Genomic DNA, 16392 nt, shown 5'->3' on the forward strand with positions numbered 1-16392 from the left:
ACTATCTAATATTTTTAAAATTTATCCTTTAATTTTAAATAATTACATATATTTTATTATGTTTTATTATATATATATATATATATATATTTTTTTTTTTTATACGGACCGAAAGGGTCGGTTGGAGTATGTAAATCTGATTCTCGCAGAAATGTCGTAGACTTTCTGTCAGTCCAAATTAAAAGATGGAGAAATGATAAGGTGAAGTTCGAACCTGAAGAAGAGATCCTGTTTTTTTGTAAATTTGGCAAGTAGATCTGAGGATGAACCTGACAGCCAGAGCTACACCCGACATTGGGAGATCTTTTTCTCGCCGCTCACTATTTAAGCAAAAGCCCCTCTTCCATTTTCCAGTTTTCTTCCCATTTGTTTCTTATATTGCCCACCACTTTGCATGGCTGTTCTCACTGACGATGTGAAAAAGAAGAAGAGAAAGAACACGGGGGGAGATAGGAGGAAGCTTCTTGTCGTTGAAAAGGTTGAGGTGTGTAGTTTTTTAATAAGCGGATGCTGCTCCTGACCGTCTTTTTTTCTTTTCTTTTCTTTTATTAAGGTTTTCATTCTAGCTGCTGAAGGCGCCTTGCGTTTTCCCTCGACTTCTATCCCTATAATTTTCCTAATTTAGTTTATGATTCTCGTGAAATCTTTTTTCCCTGTGCAGAATTGAGTGAGAACTAGGAGTAATAGTCTACACCTTTAATTCGATGGGACCTGCATCATTTATGTGTTTTATTAGGGTTTCATTGTTTTTAGTTGAGGAGGATAATAAGTATTCACTGTTGAAACTTGAGCCTCTCGCATAAATTTTTTCCTTTTTCTTGCTGACAACTTTCGTTTACTATTGGGGGACTTCAATTGTTACTGCGTGATAGGCTACAATTATTTACTGTTTTGCTTTCGGGCGGAATCAGTTTAAGTATGTGAAGAAGAAGATGTTGCTACCCGGGCCACGATGAATTTGGAATTACCTTTCGTACACTGCTAGGTACGTGGGATTTCTTATCTTGGAGTTTTCATTTCTTCCGTCTTTCCTCATGTGTGCTTTTTTCTTTGGTCGGTCTATTTCGTTTTTGTTTCCAGATTTTCCCCTTCTCTGTGATCTCTACCTCTTTTTACTATTAGCAACGACCGGAATAAAATTGTCTTTTTTGTAGGTTATGTTTCTTTGGATGTCTGTGGCTTTTGACCTTTGGGCGTTGCGTGATGAATATCACCAATATCTGTTTGACCTTTGAGCTTTATGAAAGTTAATTTCGCAAAGAAAAGAGGTGAAAATTTACCATTATGAGAATTTCATTGTCTTGGTTCAGCTTTTGAGTTATCTGCTCCATATGTCAAATTATTAATATATACTTTAGATTAAATATACTTCATTCTTATATACTTTAGACTGTATATACATTAGATATTTCTGTTTGGATTTCTTGTATTAATACACACACACGCACATACCTGGTTCATTCCATATCACTTTTTCTTTTAGTGGTTATCTACCTCTGAAACTTGGAGTTATATGTCTCTGTCAAACATTTCCAAACTCTTCTGACCTTTTTCAGTTGTTTTATTTATTAAAATAAAGTTTTTTAATAATGTATAGGGATGTTATATGTTGAGTAACCATATCCAAGTAGGAAAACCTTCTTACATGACAAGTGATTATGCAGGTTCAATGGATAGACAAGGGATTGGAAGGGTCATGGCATTGTGGGTATTGACTACATAAAATCAAGCCGTCTTGTGGAATACACTGACCTCTTAAGTGAAAATCATTCCCCTTGCCTAATTTGAAGGCGTAGAGTCTTCTTATGGAATCTACAAAACAAAATGTCTCGATCTCATTTGGATGCTAAAAAATTTCCACTTACCTATGGACTATGTGTTGATGTCCTTTTTAAGGGTGCATTGTGGGAAGCTGTTGTAATCTTTGACAATGAAAAAGGTGCACTAAAGAGGTAGTTTTCTTCCCTGACAAAGGTGATGTCTATGAGGTACATATTGAACATCTGAGGATCACACAAGATTGGAACGAGCTTTCTGAAAACTTGGAGCTTTGCAAAGTTTGGATCTCTCTTGGAGTGCTGAAGACAGTTGAGAGAAATGGATTATTTTTTTCAGTGTCGGCTATAAGAAATTTTTGCAGTAATTTGAAAAATAGCTTTGGTTTCAGATTGAAATATTGGAGTGGATTGCAGGTTGAGGTTTTCATGGACTAAGTTAGTCTCTGTGGCAGTTCCGGAGAACCTTACTGCAGCTGATAGGAAAGTTGTTGATCTGGTAAGGTTTTTGGGTGAAGAAGTTTTGGATGTATTACCAAATAAAAGAAGGATAAGTAGTGCATCACAAGTTTTATCAAGTTGGTCTGCTGTTGACAAGGAAAAAGAGTTACCCATGGATTCACTTGATGAAATGTTTCCCACTTATGACCAAGCTACTGAGGATCTGGCTTGTGAAACTAACTTTGATAGTAAGTTCCAGTGTGAAAGGAAGCGACACTCTTCTGGTTCTTGTTGCCTTAATCTTGTACATGCTGCCAAACATTCCAGTCATCCCCAATACCCCGAAGGTTTACATGCATGCCAATTGCCATGTGATTTACAAAAGAAAATGGTGCTTCTGGATGTTCCCATTGAATGGACTGCTCTTGAGTATTGTCCACCCAAATGCACTGGGGACTCTTTAAAAGGAGTGTGGACTCCTCAAAGGAGGCCTAGTGAAGGCGCTGGATGTGGTGATTTAGTAATATCACCTAAATCTTCCTCTGAAGCTCCGAAAGATGTCCCTGTAATGTCTCTTGATTATCCCATTGGTTCTGTGCTGGAAGAAGATGTTCAGAACACCTTGAGTGTCCATGTCAAAAGCAAGTGTCTAAAGCTTGTTGGCCCTATCCCAAGGCTTCATAATGAGATGATTATTGGAGCAAAGAAAATTTGTAAAGCCCCAAGTATTGATAAGGTTTGGAAACCTATGGAGGGTCTCTCTGATGAGTGCTCTCCACAAGCAATAATTGACTACCTTGCACTTTTTTCAAACAGTAGGAAGCATTGTCCAAGGGAATCTGAAGGTTCTGGAGATGATTGCACACCCTTATCTTTAAGGGACGAGGTGAAGAAGCACCTTCTCTTTTTAGGTTGGAAGATTGAGTCTAAACAAGATAAGTCCTGCCTTAGAATTCGTTTGGTTTCGCCTAAGGGTAAAAACTACTATTCTCTTCACGAAGCATGTATAGGTTTGGACAAACATGAAAATATGGCTCAAGCTTCAGGAAATTCCAGTAGAAGTGGCACTAATTGCTCTGTTGCTAAAGAAGTTGATGAAGAATTATTTGTGGCAACTGATCCTAGTCCTAAATTCTTCAAAGAGCTAGAAGAAGCGCAAGGTGGATACAGTATGTTGCAAGACCAATCTGAGAGGGAGGCACCGATGTGTCCTTTTATTGATATTGGAAAAGAGTATTGCCCTGAAGCAGTAGTTAACTATGCTAAAAAAACGTCTTACATGAAAGGAAAAAGGAAGAGGATTCTTGAGTTAGAGGAAAGTGTGACCAACATGAGGAGTAAGGTGATGATGCATCTTTCATTCATTGGGTGGAGATTTAAGTATGAACCAAGAAAAGGAGGTCATGATTTATCTTGTCTCTCTCCTGATGGTAAATGGTATTGTTCTCTTCGTACAGCTTGTGAGGCATGCATACAAGAAGGATTGGCTGGTTGTTCATCCAGTGGAAAGTCCATGTATTCTGTTTATGGAAACCCCGGTCAAACATTACCTCAGTCTTCTGTGTTTGTGCCAACTCATGGTGAGGAAAGTGAAAATTGTTCTTCATGGTGTTTGTTACAATTGAGACAACTAGGTTTTGGCAAAACAGCATTGAAAGGAAGAAGAACTAGGAAGTGTCGCAAGAGAAGAAATTATGGAGAACTGATTGAATATAGGTTGACAGCTGCAATGTTGTGTGATACAAATCTAAAAAGAAGAAACCCATCTCGTGTTCTGATAAAAAAAGGTGATAAACCAGAAAGGGGGTGCCTCAGATGGGCTCTGCGATCAAGCAAAAGGGCATTACAAGTTGTTGATGGAGTTGGTCCAAGTCAACACTCACCTCGGACAATTTTGTCTTGGCTGATGGACAGTGACATGATATTACCAAGGCAAAGGGTATCTTATATTCATAGAAGAGGTGAACTAGTCATGGCGAAAGGAATTGTTACACGTGAAGGAATCAAGTGCAAGTGTTGTAGAAAGGTGTATAGTCTTGCCAAGTTTGAGGTTCATGCTGGAAGTGCTAGTCAGTGTCCAGCCAATAATATTTTTTTATCAGATGGGAGGTCCCTAATGCAGTGCCAAATGCAACTAGTACACAGTAAGGAGGGTGGATACAAAAGATTGGATTTAAATGAGCGAAAGAAAGGTGATTATTCTTCTTATGAGAGGGACAAAATTTGCTCTGTTTGTCACTATGGGGGTCAGTTGGTACATTGTGATTCTTGTCCATCTTCATTTCATTCAAGCTGTGTCAGTGTGCAGGTTAGTCTTGTTGGATCTATCTTGCATCATATTCAGAAAAAAAAATTGTGAGTTGAAGCTGTTTTAAAAAGTTAAGGATTCTGTGATGTGAAAGTTTGGGGAAGGGGTATTTGTTCTTTCTTAGGAAATGCCTATGAAACTTTTTCTACAAAAAAAAATGACCTGTTTTACTTTCTCTCTTTGACCAACTCTTTTTAACAGTTTGTACCTGTATTAAAATGGATCCAGAATCATTTTGTGGTGCCTGTGTCTTAATTGAAACTATTGGCTCTCAAGGAGAGAGTCTGAAGATGAGTGGCCGCAGAGGGACTAATCCACAATAGGTAGGAGGGGGGGATGTAATGGTTTCTTTTAACCTTCTGTTAGCCACTACTAGACAGTGAGGATATCTCTTCCTTTATCATGTTCTTGAGTGTAGATGAGAAACTATGTCAAACTGTGTAGGATAGTTTTATGTGAGTAGGAATACAATGGAAATCTGTTGTCAGTGAGAAATTATGTTCCATTACACTAGAAGAAAAACAAAAATCTATTCTCATCTTCACCAGATAGTCGATGTAGCACAAACAGTCCTCAAATTATGTGAGGTCTAGCATGTGATTTATTAGTTTTTTCTCTTCCATTTATGATATTGTTGGGATTTCTGCAGGATGTACTTCAAGGGAGATGGAGCTGCCCATCTTGTAGGTGCACCAGATGTGGGCAGAGTGAATATGACGCTGACAATCAGAGGTTCACTCCAAGAAGTATTTTATACTGTGATCAGTGCAGGCGTGAATGTGAGATTGATTTCAACCTTTTTATTATCATTTTGTTCTGACATTTTGAAAGTTAATTTTCTGAAGCTTGGTCCCGGCAACGGAAAAAATGATAAATATTCAAATGAAAAAATAAAAATAAAAATTCTGAAGCTTGGCTGTCTCTTGATGTTATATAGATCATGTGGGGTGCCTGAGCGAGAGAGGAGAGAGGAAACTAGAAAGGTGTCCACTAGGAAATTGGTTTTGTGGCAGAAAATGCTCTAAGGTTGGTAATTTCCTTTTTATAAATTAATTTTCCAAGGAATTGACACGTTCTGCACAAAAAGACACATGCTATGTCAAACTGGAATTTTTTGGTTTGCTATGGACTTTCTGCCATTTCTTGCTCATTTACCTGACTTGAATTTGTTTTTACAGTTTTTTTCTTTTTCTTTTCTTCTATTTGTGTTCGTACAGTTACTTTAATGCATGACTTTGTTTATCTTTTGTTTCTTTTTTCCCTTTTTTTGTTGGTTCTTTTGTAATATTTTCATCTGCCCTCACTTGAAAAAAATATTATCATCTGCCCTTCAGGTTAAGAGATTCTTTGTCTTTGTCTAAAAATTATATTTTCCTAATTTTTATATGCATTATGTAAAATCTCCTTGTTCTTCATTATGGTGTGTAAGGTTGTTCATCTTTGATCAAGCTGAAAGCGGAAAGAAATCCCCCATAACAGGTTGTTGAAGGCCCGCAGCATCACCCCCATGAAAAGACAGTGTCACCTCATAATGCTTTAGGGACATTTATTTGGAAAATGATCCCCCACAATAAGTTGCTGAAGGAACCCTTAACTGTTATTTGCTGGGCCTCTGGAAAATCTTCCCGTTGTGGCCATTTTGTTCATTTTTTTCCGAGTTGAGAATGTTACCATCTGAAAAAACTAAGAAGAGAGAGACCTGGAATTGGAATTGGAATTGCAATCCCAGACCTGGATTTCTTACATTATATTTTGCATAAGATAGAACTGCAGAATTAGTGTGCTCCTTCATATTACTGTTCACACAAGGTTGAGAGGAAGAAAGGAGAACAACATGTGGGGGAAATAGCATTTTCTGATGATCTATTTTCAGAAAAGAATGTAAAGAAAATAGGTGAAGAAAAGTGAAGGAGAGGAGAAGAAAAAAATTAGAAGAGTAAAAGGAAGTTCTTTTCATCTACCAGAAATTCTTTATACTCTCCCTAACTGCTTATGAAGTTATGCAAGTAGTGGAAGAACATTGCTATTAACTGCTCCAGTAACCACTTTCCCTCTAGAAGAAAGCCATACGACTCAAAGAGCACAAGTTTTAAAGTGGAAGGCCAACCCAAATATTTACACTAGTTTGCCTATTGCTTCCCAATGGAAGTAAGATCTTCAACAATCTCTCACATATGTGGATACACATTACTGCTCAGAGCATGTGATTGACTTGAGTGGAGGTTCGTTGAACTTTCTTTGGTAACTTGAAGAAAGTTAAATAACTAAAAAGGTGCTGAAAGTCAGACCCAACTAAATTGTGAATTACTTTGTAACTGAAGTGGAATTTTTCCCCAAAACCACTCGGAGTGGAGTTAATGTGTTGCAAACTTTCTAAAGTCTATAGTGGAGAGGGAAGATAGTGTTCAACAATGGGAATAAGGTTTTCTCAAAGGATAAAAAAGAAGATAAACAAACTTGCGAGAAGATACAACAGAGAAAATAGATATAGGATTTTTCTTGGCTGCCCTTCTCAACCATAAATTCCTCATAAAATAGATGATTGCAACCCTACTCTTTATGTTTCACTTACATACAAATTACATCAATATTCTTATAAACTAAAGTTGCTATCACTGCAACTTGCAATCTCTTGTTGTCAGGAGTAAGCTCCTTTTTGCTCTCTTAATAAAATCACCTTTCATAAAAAAAAACTAAGTAATTCCTTTTATGTTCCGCTTACACCGAAACTACATCAATTCCTTTATAAAAGACATAATTTCTCTACTAAATTTGATAGTATCCAACATTCTACCCCCCCTACAATAATCTCATTCACTCAGTTGCTATCATTGCAACTTGAGTCATCTATTGCCCCATCGTATTGGGCTTTTGTAGACATCTACTCCTAGTAGAGGATCAACGGGTTGTTGAGTTAGGCCACTAGGAGTTGGAAGGAAGAGATGTTGAGAAAACCTCATGGTCGTCCCATCTGGTGAGAACTGATCTCGAATATAAATACCTTGGGAGAGCCTTTGCTTTTTGAAAAAAATGCTTAGCAACATACGTTTTTTTTTTTTTTTGAAATGGTGATAATTTTATTTTAAAGAGAAATAAAATACATCAAGGGAGGCCTCCCCTAACAACAAGAGATTGAAGGGGGTGGGTGGCAATTTAGCACACAAACCAGCAGCTGAATTGGCTGATCTAAGTAAATGAGACCAAGTACAAGAAATAGTGGAAACAATGTCCATAATATCAAGATAAAACTGCCAGTGACGCCAAGGGGTGGGGTGGGGGGGAGAATGAGATGAAGCACCATCTGATGACGACTTTGGAGTCTCCTTCCACGATAAGAGGACCTCTGAAGCGATCTTGAAATATGCGCAAGCCATGAAGGAGTCTGGAGAGCTTAGTTGTGGTCAAGTCAACAATGCCGAGACGACCAGAGTAAGAGATAATGACAATGCCTCTGGGATAAAAAAATCACCCCGCCAAAGCCAGCCAAATCCGGGTTCCCAAAGGTGTTACCATCAAAGTTAAGCTTATAATAACTGATGGGAGGAAGCGCCCAAATAACAACTCAGCGGGGAGCAAAGGAAATAGACATCTGAGCAATAATCTTCCATTTGGTGTGGGTAGGGGCACAAGAGAGGCAAGTGAATTCTTTTCGAGTGCGGATTCAGGTAGAGATGAGCCCCGTGACCGTACAAGAAACCTCAATAGCAAAGCGAAAAACACAATCAAACTGTCTGGAGTTCCTCTCCTTCCAGAGACACCAAGGGACGCAAACAATACAAGCACATATGTTGGATAACGAGTTGGTGGAGCTTAGCCTTCAAACCAACTAAAAAGCATCCCACTTGCGGCTTGTGATTTGAGGTTGTTGGCATGAATTTTGGTAGGCTGAGGTGGATTCACAATCTCGAATATTGGTTGATTTATCTTTTCTGACCAAGAAATCGAAGAAGTGTATTCAACCAGTTGTTGTGGACTTTGTGATATCTCAAGCTTGCTTTGTTGGTGAATGCAATAGAAGATTTGGTTGAGATTTGGATTCTTGTGGGTGTTGAATTGGATGCCAGGATGGATTTCACGGCAACGTCCTTCTTCAAAATACTGCAGGAGCCGTTGCAAAATTTCCCTTGAGCGCTGATACAAATATCTCAGGCAATCATCTTGTTGGAGAGGTTTGATAAGTACATGACGAGCCAGTAGTTGAAGGAGGCGAGGGGTGAAGGAGATTGCATGGACGATTTGGCGGTGGAGGTGAAGGACGGGACGTTCAGGTGGGAAGATGAAGGAGACGAGAAATTGATTATTGTATTAATGTACAATAAACTGCAATCATTAATTAATATAATATTTCATTTAATTAATTTGTATATTAATGTATTTTAATTATACATTAAATTACTTATTAGTATAGTAATCATGTTTGTTTTGGTTAATTTGGTGTTTAGGTATATATGTTCTATTTGATTATATTTCTCATTTTGGGGCACTAACACTGGAAATTGTTTTCCAGTGCATTTGAACTCGTCCACACTAACACCCAACTTGAAGTTGAATTAGATCATTCAATTGATGTTGAACCAAAGGTGCACTAACTCCCGCCCGCCCCGCGCCACACCCCCCCTCATTCCCTTATTTTACAGAATTGATCTTATTAGTAGTAGGAACCATTAACCCTTGGTTTATGGCAGAAAGCAACGACAAAGGCCTGATTTTTAACTCCAATCAGATAAAAATCAGGAAATTCCCCTTTCAACTTTCTGAAGAGTTAAGACAAACACCTATTAAGGTCTGAAACATGACCTTACTGCTCTTATACCATGTAAAAAATAAGGAATTCGAAAAGAAAAAGAGAGGAAAGAGAAAATAGATAGAAGAAAGAAGATATAGTGCTTGAAGTAGCACTCGTTGGAGGAAAACCAAGCCCTCTTTTATTGACTTAAGGGTGACATATTACAAAATTACATTAATGCCCCTCATAGTCTCGTCCTTCATAGCCTAATAAATAAAAATCCAAATCTCGCCAAACACCATAAACTTTGTTAAGTTGGGTCCAAGGCCCATCCCAAAATGACTAGCCAACTTAGGAAACCTCTTTCCCAACTAATAACTCAAGATCTTTATACTCACTAATCCATGTGGGATTGTTCCTTAACATTCCCTCTCACGTGTAAACCCTCTTTTTGTGGCTCTACAAGTGGATAATTTAGGAGTAGGCAGTTTAGGTGTAGGTCATCTTTTTTTTTTTTTTTTTTGTGGCTCTACAAGTAGATAGTTTAGGTACAAGCCCACATATGAGTATCTGTTCTGATACCATGTTAAGTTGGGTCCAAGGCCCATCCCAAAATGACTAGCCAACTTAGGAAACCTCTTTTCCAACTAATAAACTCAAGATCTTTGTACTCACTAATCCATGTGGGACTATTCCTTAACAAACTTCTAACATGAAACATAGCCTATAACTATTTTCAGATACGTATACCAATAGAAGGAAATTATCAAAATACCCTTACTTAGATTCTAACAATTTACAAGTGGCATTTTCTAATATGCTTCATGTGACATCTTTTGCTAGGACTCTTCACGGTTTGTAGGTTCTTTTTGGGCAATGGAGCTATATTTTATATGCACTTGTCATGCACTAGTTGGTTACTCACTATTGATGATTTCAGATCTTTTATGTGTCCTCTTATATTTAAGCTTCTTAATGGATTTTTAGAGCTTGTTAGTATGATTTTAGTAATGTTTAATTCCATTTTCTTGTATATTTTTTGTAATTAAACTTCTTTTTGGCTTTTGTGCACTTATTGCTTACTTCACTTTATATTATTGTCTTCCTATATCAATATGACTTGGACAGCTTCTAATGCTCTTTTTGATGATCAGACGTTCACTGCTCTACAGAAATATTTAGGAAAATCAAAGCCTGTTGGTGCAACTGGATTGTCTTGGACTGTTTTGAGATCAAGAAAAGAAATCAGTTTTTCATCTTCTGCTTATGAAACAATTACTGAACAACACAGCAAGCTTTGGGTAGCACTTAGTGTACTGCATGAGTGTTTTGTACCCATCACTGAGCCACGAACAAAGAGAGATCTGGTCACAGATGTCCTTTTCAATAATTGGTGAGACACTATCTTCTCTACTTTCTGTTCTGTAAATTTTTTGCCATATAATGGTCAGCTTTATTTAAGCAAATCACCATTTCTCCAAAATAAAAATAAAATTTGTTTTTTGCCATATATGTCATGGGAGTCACTGACCAAGGTGCACTGTTTCTTTTTGAATGGTCAAATATTCTATTAAATGAGAACAAAGAACTATCATGACAATATAGTTGCTACAAGAAGAGAGCAGGTAAAACTAAGAGAAGAAATTGAAATGGTCTTAGAGTTGACTAGGATTGCCATTATCTGGGATTCATGTGAAACAGATAGAATCTATGTTTTTGATTGCATAAAGCAAGCACTAAAAATTCAGCCGTCGTCAAGTTTATGACAATGCCACTTCTTTATATATGGAATATGTGACAGATCTTGTTTGTTTTGACCCTACTTTTTAATAATTGATGTCAAAATTGCATGGAAACTATGTGGAGACATCTGCGAGACTCGGTTACTGTTATTTGCATTTGGTTCCTTTGTTGTTCAGTCACTATTGTGGAGTGATGTTTAGTAGGAAAGTGAACCTCTGTCCTCTCAGTATATCTTCAAATTCTCTATTTTTACTATTCCAATTTTCAAGGGTGTTTTGTTTATCCCTCACGCTTTAATGGAAATCTGGATTCATCTGAATATAGGAAAATTAGTCTTGTATTTTCAAGTGTTTTAACCTCTGTATTTCATTTCTTCTACTGGATGCAGGTCAGAGCTAAGGCGGTTGAATTTCCAGGGATTCTATACCATGATATTGGAAAAGGATGATGAACTTATATCTGTGGCAACAATCAGGTAAACACGATCATAGTATGGCTCTTATCTTTTCCTTTGCTCCATAATAAGAAAATTTCCATCTTTTGTGGCATATACAGTTTCTTTAAATGATTTCTTACATGTCTGGGAATCTTGTTTTAGGATCCATGGTGAAAAGGTTGCTGAAATGCCTCTAGTTGCTACTCGTGTTCCATACCGTCGACAGGGAATGTGCCGCCTTCTGGTGAATGAAGTAGAGAAGGTATTTTAAAGTTTTTTTGGGTAACGAAGGTATGTTCATGTTGGTGAAGCACAATCAGTTTAATATTTTTTTGCTGTCTGGATTGAGTTTAGAGTGAATTTGGTCTTGTAGATGTCAATTTCCAGTTCACTTCGACTCTAAACTTTTCAATTGATATCTGGAGAAACTTGCTTCACGCTGGCTCTCTTAATACATTACAAGTCCATTAAACATGTAGAGAAAAAAATCAATTGCTTGTGACTGGGACTTTGTTACAATTTATTGTTTGGTTAGTTAAGGGTTCTTCTCCTTTTTTGCTTACTACTGTTGGTATACCATTCAACAAAAGATTTTGATGCAAGTCTTTCAACAAGTTCATTCATTATGATGGTCAGTTTAAGTAGATTTCTACGTACATATGATGTATGATTGCAAGTTCAAACAGGAAAGTGCAGAAAGATGTATCCCTAACATTTATTCATGATGTTTTGGTTGTACTTTTTCTTTCTTTTTCATGTCTTTTATTGAAATTTGGTGTAGCCAACATCTTCTTGTGCTGGTTTCCTTGTTGTAATTCTTTCCTCTGTTAATGAGATTCTCATTTTTCTCAAGAAAAGAAGTGCAGAAAGACGTTTTGAGACCTAAATGCTCTATTGTGTATGTGCAAAGTTGGGAAGCTACTGATATGATGCCTCGTCTGTGGCATATATGCTGTGCAGTTTCTTGCTCATTTAGGAGTTGAGAAGTTGATAGTGCCTGCTGTCAGTCAGCTTTTGGAGGCATGGACAACATCTTTTGGCTTTACCAAGCTTACTCGGTCTGAACGTCTAGAACTTTTGGAGTACACTTTTCTGGATTTTCAAGCCACAACCATGTGCCAAAAAATCCTAGTACCGCCAGTTTTAACAAAAAATAAGCAGTCCAGAGGTACATCCAATTTGTGTTTCAGGCACTATTTTTTTAGTTTTTTTGCATCCGAAACTCTGTTTCTGATGAGGTACAATTGTTCAGTAGTTACAACCTGTTTTGCAGCTAATGAAGTTATCATCCGAGATGGGAGCCGTAATGGAGAAACAGATCAGAGTGGATGCAGTCTCATGCAAGTTGTCATTCAGACTGTGGAGCCCATCCAAATATTGAAGCCTATGGGTCTCCTAGAGTTTCCATCAGGTACCGAATCTACTACCAGCAAAGAGGTGGGCTTGTATTCAGATGGGTTGATCCCAGAACATGAGCAAATTGAGCAAGGGGAAGCACTACAACAGAGATTGCTACAGTATGTTCCCTTCTTCTTATGCATATCCATAAGTTTAAAGTGTAGAATTTTTATTGGTAGAAAGGTAAAACTAAAACAGGATCATAGGAGATTTGATTGTAGGTTTTAAAAATGTTTTATATCCCTTTATAGTGATCAAAGAATTTTATTTTGGAGGATGATTTATCATTCTCACAATATTTATTTTGGACTCTCTTGGGTTTTTGGATTGACCCATATTCTATCTCAAAATGATTAGCCACTGCCATTGTTTAATCTTATAAGCCATAACTTTTCTTTCCACTTTCCTATGTGTGACTTTTTCTCACTCAACACTCCTCACGTCTAGGCTTTACACATAATAGGGTGAGACGTGGGTACAAACCCTCTTCCACTTCATAGAGCTCATCACACAGATTCCTACCTCACGGAGCCCACAATACTCAGATAATTTGGAGAGCACAAACTGGGGATCAGCCCACAATCACAACCTGCTCTGACACCACTTATTTTTTAGGTTGGGCCCGGTTCCATCCCAAAATGACTTAGGAGGCCTATTATTTACCTTATAAGTCATTAAATTTTCTTCCCCCTTTTTAATGTGGGATTTTTCCCACTCAATAGACTCTAAAGCTACAAAAACTGTTATAAATCAGTTGATAGACAAGGTTGAAATATGAGTAATCTGGCCCCCATTTTCTCTACTCTTAAGGAATTTGTGGTTTCCAAGTTCAAAGAGAAGAACTTGAACTTCTAGGTATGGTTTTGTAACTAGTAGCTGCTCCAGCACATAAAAAGAGAACTTTTAGTAACTTCTCAATTACAATTGAAGTGATTTGCTAAATTGGAAACCAGTAGTTAAGAAAGAAATCCAACAATACTTTTTTTTTTTTTTTTTTGAAGATGGTGAACTTTTTTATTAAACCTTGAAACAGCTAGAAGCAATCTATTATATGTATCAAGCAAGACATTCAGGGAAATGAAGTCCATACCTGCTTACTCCTAAATATATGTATCACCCAATATGAACTCCATAACTTACATCTCAGAGTTCTTTTTCCAGAATTATTACCTCTGATCCTACTTGTTTATACCCATAAAACGCATGCCTGTGAAGTTCTCCTCTCTAGGTATAAATGATGTCATATGAAATTTGACAAAGTGAGAATATATTCATGTGAAGTGAATTAATTGAAGGTTTTTTACTCTAAAACAGAGAAAAAATTCATTGTTTTTCTTTGCTTACCTTTTATGTGTAAAAATCAAGATTTGTGTGAAGGAATAGGAGAAAATTGAGAGATAAGGGGAAAGGAGAAGAAGAATTTTCTGAAGAGCCTCAAAAGGTTTCGTTGGGAACTGTGCACGAATTCCCAGACTTTTTAAATAAGTGTTTTGAGTTACAAATTACAAAAATGCCCCTATACACTTAATAAACCTTAATCTCTTTATATCTCCCTAACTACACATCCTATGTACATGAAAATTTAACCATTGATATAATGTAATATGTAGAATAAGAGTACATAAAGAAAATTAACCACTGAAATGGTAACATGACCAAAATACCCCTGGATGTATTTTCTAACATTATGAAACAAATTATTGAGATCAATCATACCCGAAAAAAGAAAAAAAAGGAAAAAACAGAAGAGAACAATCAGTGGTTTTCCACTATCAAGAAAAAGAGAAGAAGCAATCAGTGGTTCTCATTCAATATATGAAAGGCCTATAATTATTGTTTCAGTGTTTGGTATCATTTTATGTTCCCTCACGACCCTTCTAGAGGGCAAGTTGTAGTTGTCAAGCAATTATACAGTGAGGTAAACATTATGGTAGCCGTTCATGGGGAATGTTCGTCTGGCCATTCCATTAGTTTTGTGGGTATGTAGCATAGTTTCCAATCAGTATTTTATCAGTCACTGTTTCAAGGCAATCAATATATGACAGCTGGTTTGAAGCCTTTGACATAGGGAATTCCATCATGCAGTTCATTCTTGGTACATTTTTGTACATTTCAATTGCAACTCCTTTATATATGGAAAATGTGAACTAGCATGACAGATCCCAAGGCCCGTGCCCATTTAGCACATTCTTGGCTGTCTTTCTGGTTTTTTTTTTTTTTTTTGCACTTATGTAATTATCAATCACACAATAGTGTTCTGGCATATTTGTGTATATATTAACCAGTAAGACCCTTCCAGGGATGGTGCATCAGAAAATGGAGAAGTTTCTGGTTTCACTGACAGGGCTTCGCCTAATGTCAAGGTACGACCCTTTCTATGGATGAAAGCACTTTTCAGTTAGTTATTGTAACAAGCAAACCATATGGGTTGTCTATGTTATCATTGAAGGCTCAACTGATGGTGACCAAACAGACGCAAAAAATGTGAAAACCAAAAAGTGATCACGGATATTTGCTGTTGTGTATAATTGCTTATGGTTTTGCAATTATTGTCCTTTCCTAAGGATCAAGCTTACTGATCTCTGTTATGTCTCCGCAGGTGAAACAATTAAATAACCCAATTTGTAGGTTTCGGGGACAGCATTATTCACGCAGGAACAGGAGTGGCAAGAAGAGAGAGAGTCTACATAAGAATCCTGCTGAAAGAAGATACGGTGTGTTCTACAGCCGGAGGAGAATTGACAAAGAGAAAGTTATAATCAATCCAAACACTTAAATCTTTGAGTAGGCCAACCCCCCAAAATGGAAGTATGCTTTTGGATGATGGATGTACAGATTCTTTTGGTAGAGAGAAAAGAGGGGAATCCACAGATGGAATTTTGGTCAGCCTTCCAAGTTCATGTACAGGCCGAGTGCAGATGCAGCTAACTTATTTGTCGAGATGCCCTTTCAACAGCATGTTTCTATTGTATATTTTACTAACCTTCCACTTAGACTGATATGTAATTATTAATCCTATTTCAGTTTACTGTCTTTGCCAATTGGATTACTCCTCTATTCATCCACACACACACACACACACACACACAGTGGACACTCTACAGTGGAGGCTGTGAATTTTGGTTTAGGTATTATTAAATGTGCATTCTTTGAGTTCAAAGAGTTCCAAGAGTCGGTGCTTGTTTGACTTCTTTGTTGACAGAGGTGGGAACCAAGCGTAGAAAGAGTAGAAAGAGGGGAATGCCAAGCGTTACCCTCCCTTCCCTTGCAACTGGGGGAAGAAGTCATATCAAGGAGTTTAAAACAAATCTTATGCACAACATACAAGTTTCGTGGAATTGTAGGTGTGTTTTTTACAAATGAGGTCTCAAAGTTGAAGCAAAGTCTACATGAATCATGTGTTAAAGCAAAGTCAAAGAAAAAAAAACAGAAGAAAAAAAAACAGGAGAAGAAGAGTCTACATGAATTATATGTGAGAGTAAAATTTTCAACAAAAAATAACTTTTTCAATTGGATTTATATATAAAGAGAAATCGATATATAAAATGGCAAATGATAGGCAATA

At 37.2% G+C, this 16392-nt stretch overlaps 1 protein-coding gene and 1 long non-coding RNA gene across 2 annotated transcripts; both read left to right on the plus strand.

Moving 5' to 3' along the window:
• Nucleotides 1-196: 196 nt before the first annotated feature.
• LOC137936099 (uncharacterized) lies at nt 197-1826 on the plus strand. Its single transcript, XR_011109513.1, has 4 exons — nt 197-484; nt 873-985; nt 1155-1268; nt 1665-1826. It is a non-coding gene; the product is annotated as an uncharacterized lncRNA (long non-coding RNA).
• On the plus strand, nt 1825-15850 carry LOC137943080 (uncharacterized). The gene is made up of 11 exons (XM_068788773.1): nt 1825-1952; nt 2193-4524; nt 5174-5303; nt 5462-5550; nt 10405-10643; nt 11382-11468; nt 11592-11691; nt 12390-12597; nt 12703-12946; nt 15127-15190; nt 15427-15850. The coding sequence occupies exons 1-11, from the start codon at nt 1825-1827 to the stop codon at nt 15601-15603; spliced, it is 3798 nt and encodes a 1265-aa protein (XP_068644874.1). The 3' UTR covers nt 15604-15850.
• Nucleotides 15851-16392: the final 542 nt, after the last annotated feature.

This window comes from Aristolochia californica, unplaced genomic scaffold, assembly GCF_029961685.1.
Source record: "Aristolochia californica isolate CCGP_79_NKW_82.1479 unplaced genomic scaffold, dmAriCali1.0.hap1 SCAF_10, whole genome shotgun sequence".
Taxonomy (NCBI): Eukaryota; Viridiplantae; Streptophyta; class Magnoliopsida; order Piperales; family Aristolochiaceae; genus Aristolochia; species Aristolochia californica.

Excerpts from the sequence above, each read along its gene's own strand:
- LOC137943080 (XM_068788773.1), top strand. The coding sequence starts at position 1,825 with ATGTCTCGATCTCATTTGGATGCTAAAAAATTTCCACTTACCTATGGA. Across the intron at positions 4,525-5,173 it reads CAAGCTGTGTCAGTGTGCAG|GATGTACTTCAAGGGAGATG; the intron begins GTTAGTCTTGTT and ends GGATTTCTGCAG. Across the intron at positions 12,598-12,702 it reads AAAAAATAAGCAGTCCAGAG|CTAATGAAGTTATCATCCGA; the intron begins GTACATCCAATT and ends CCTGTTTTGCAG.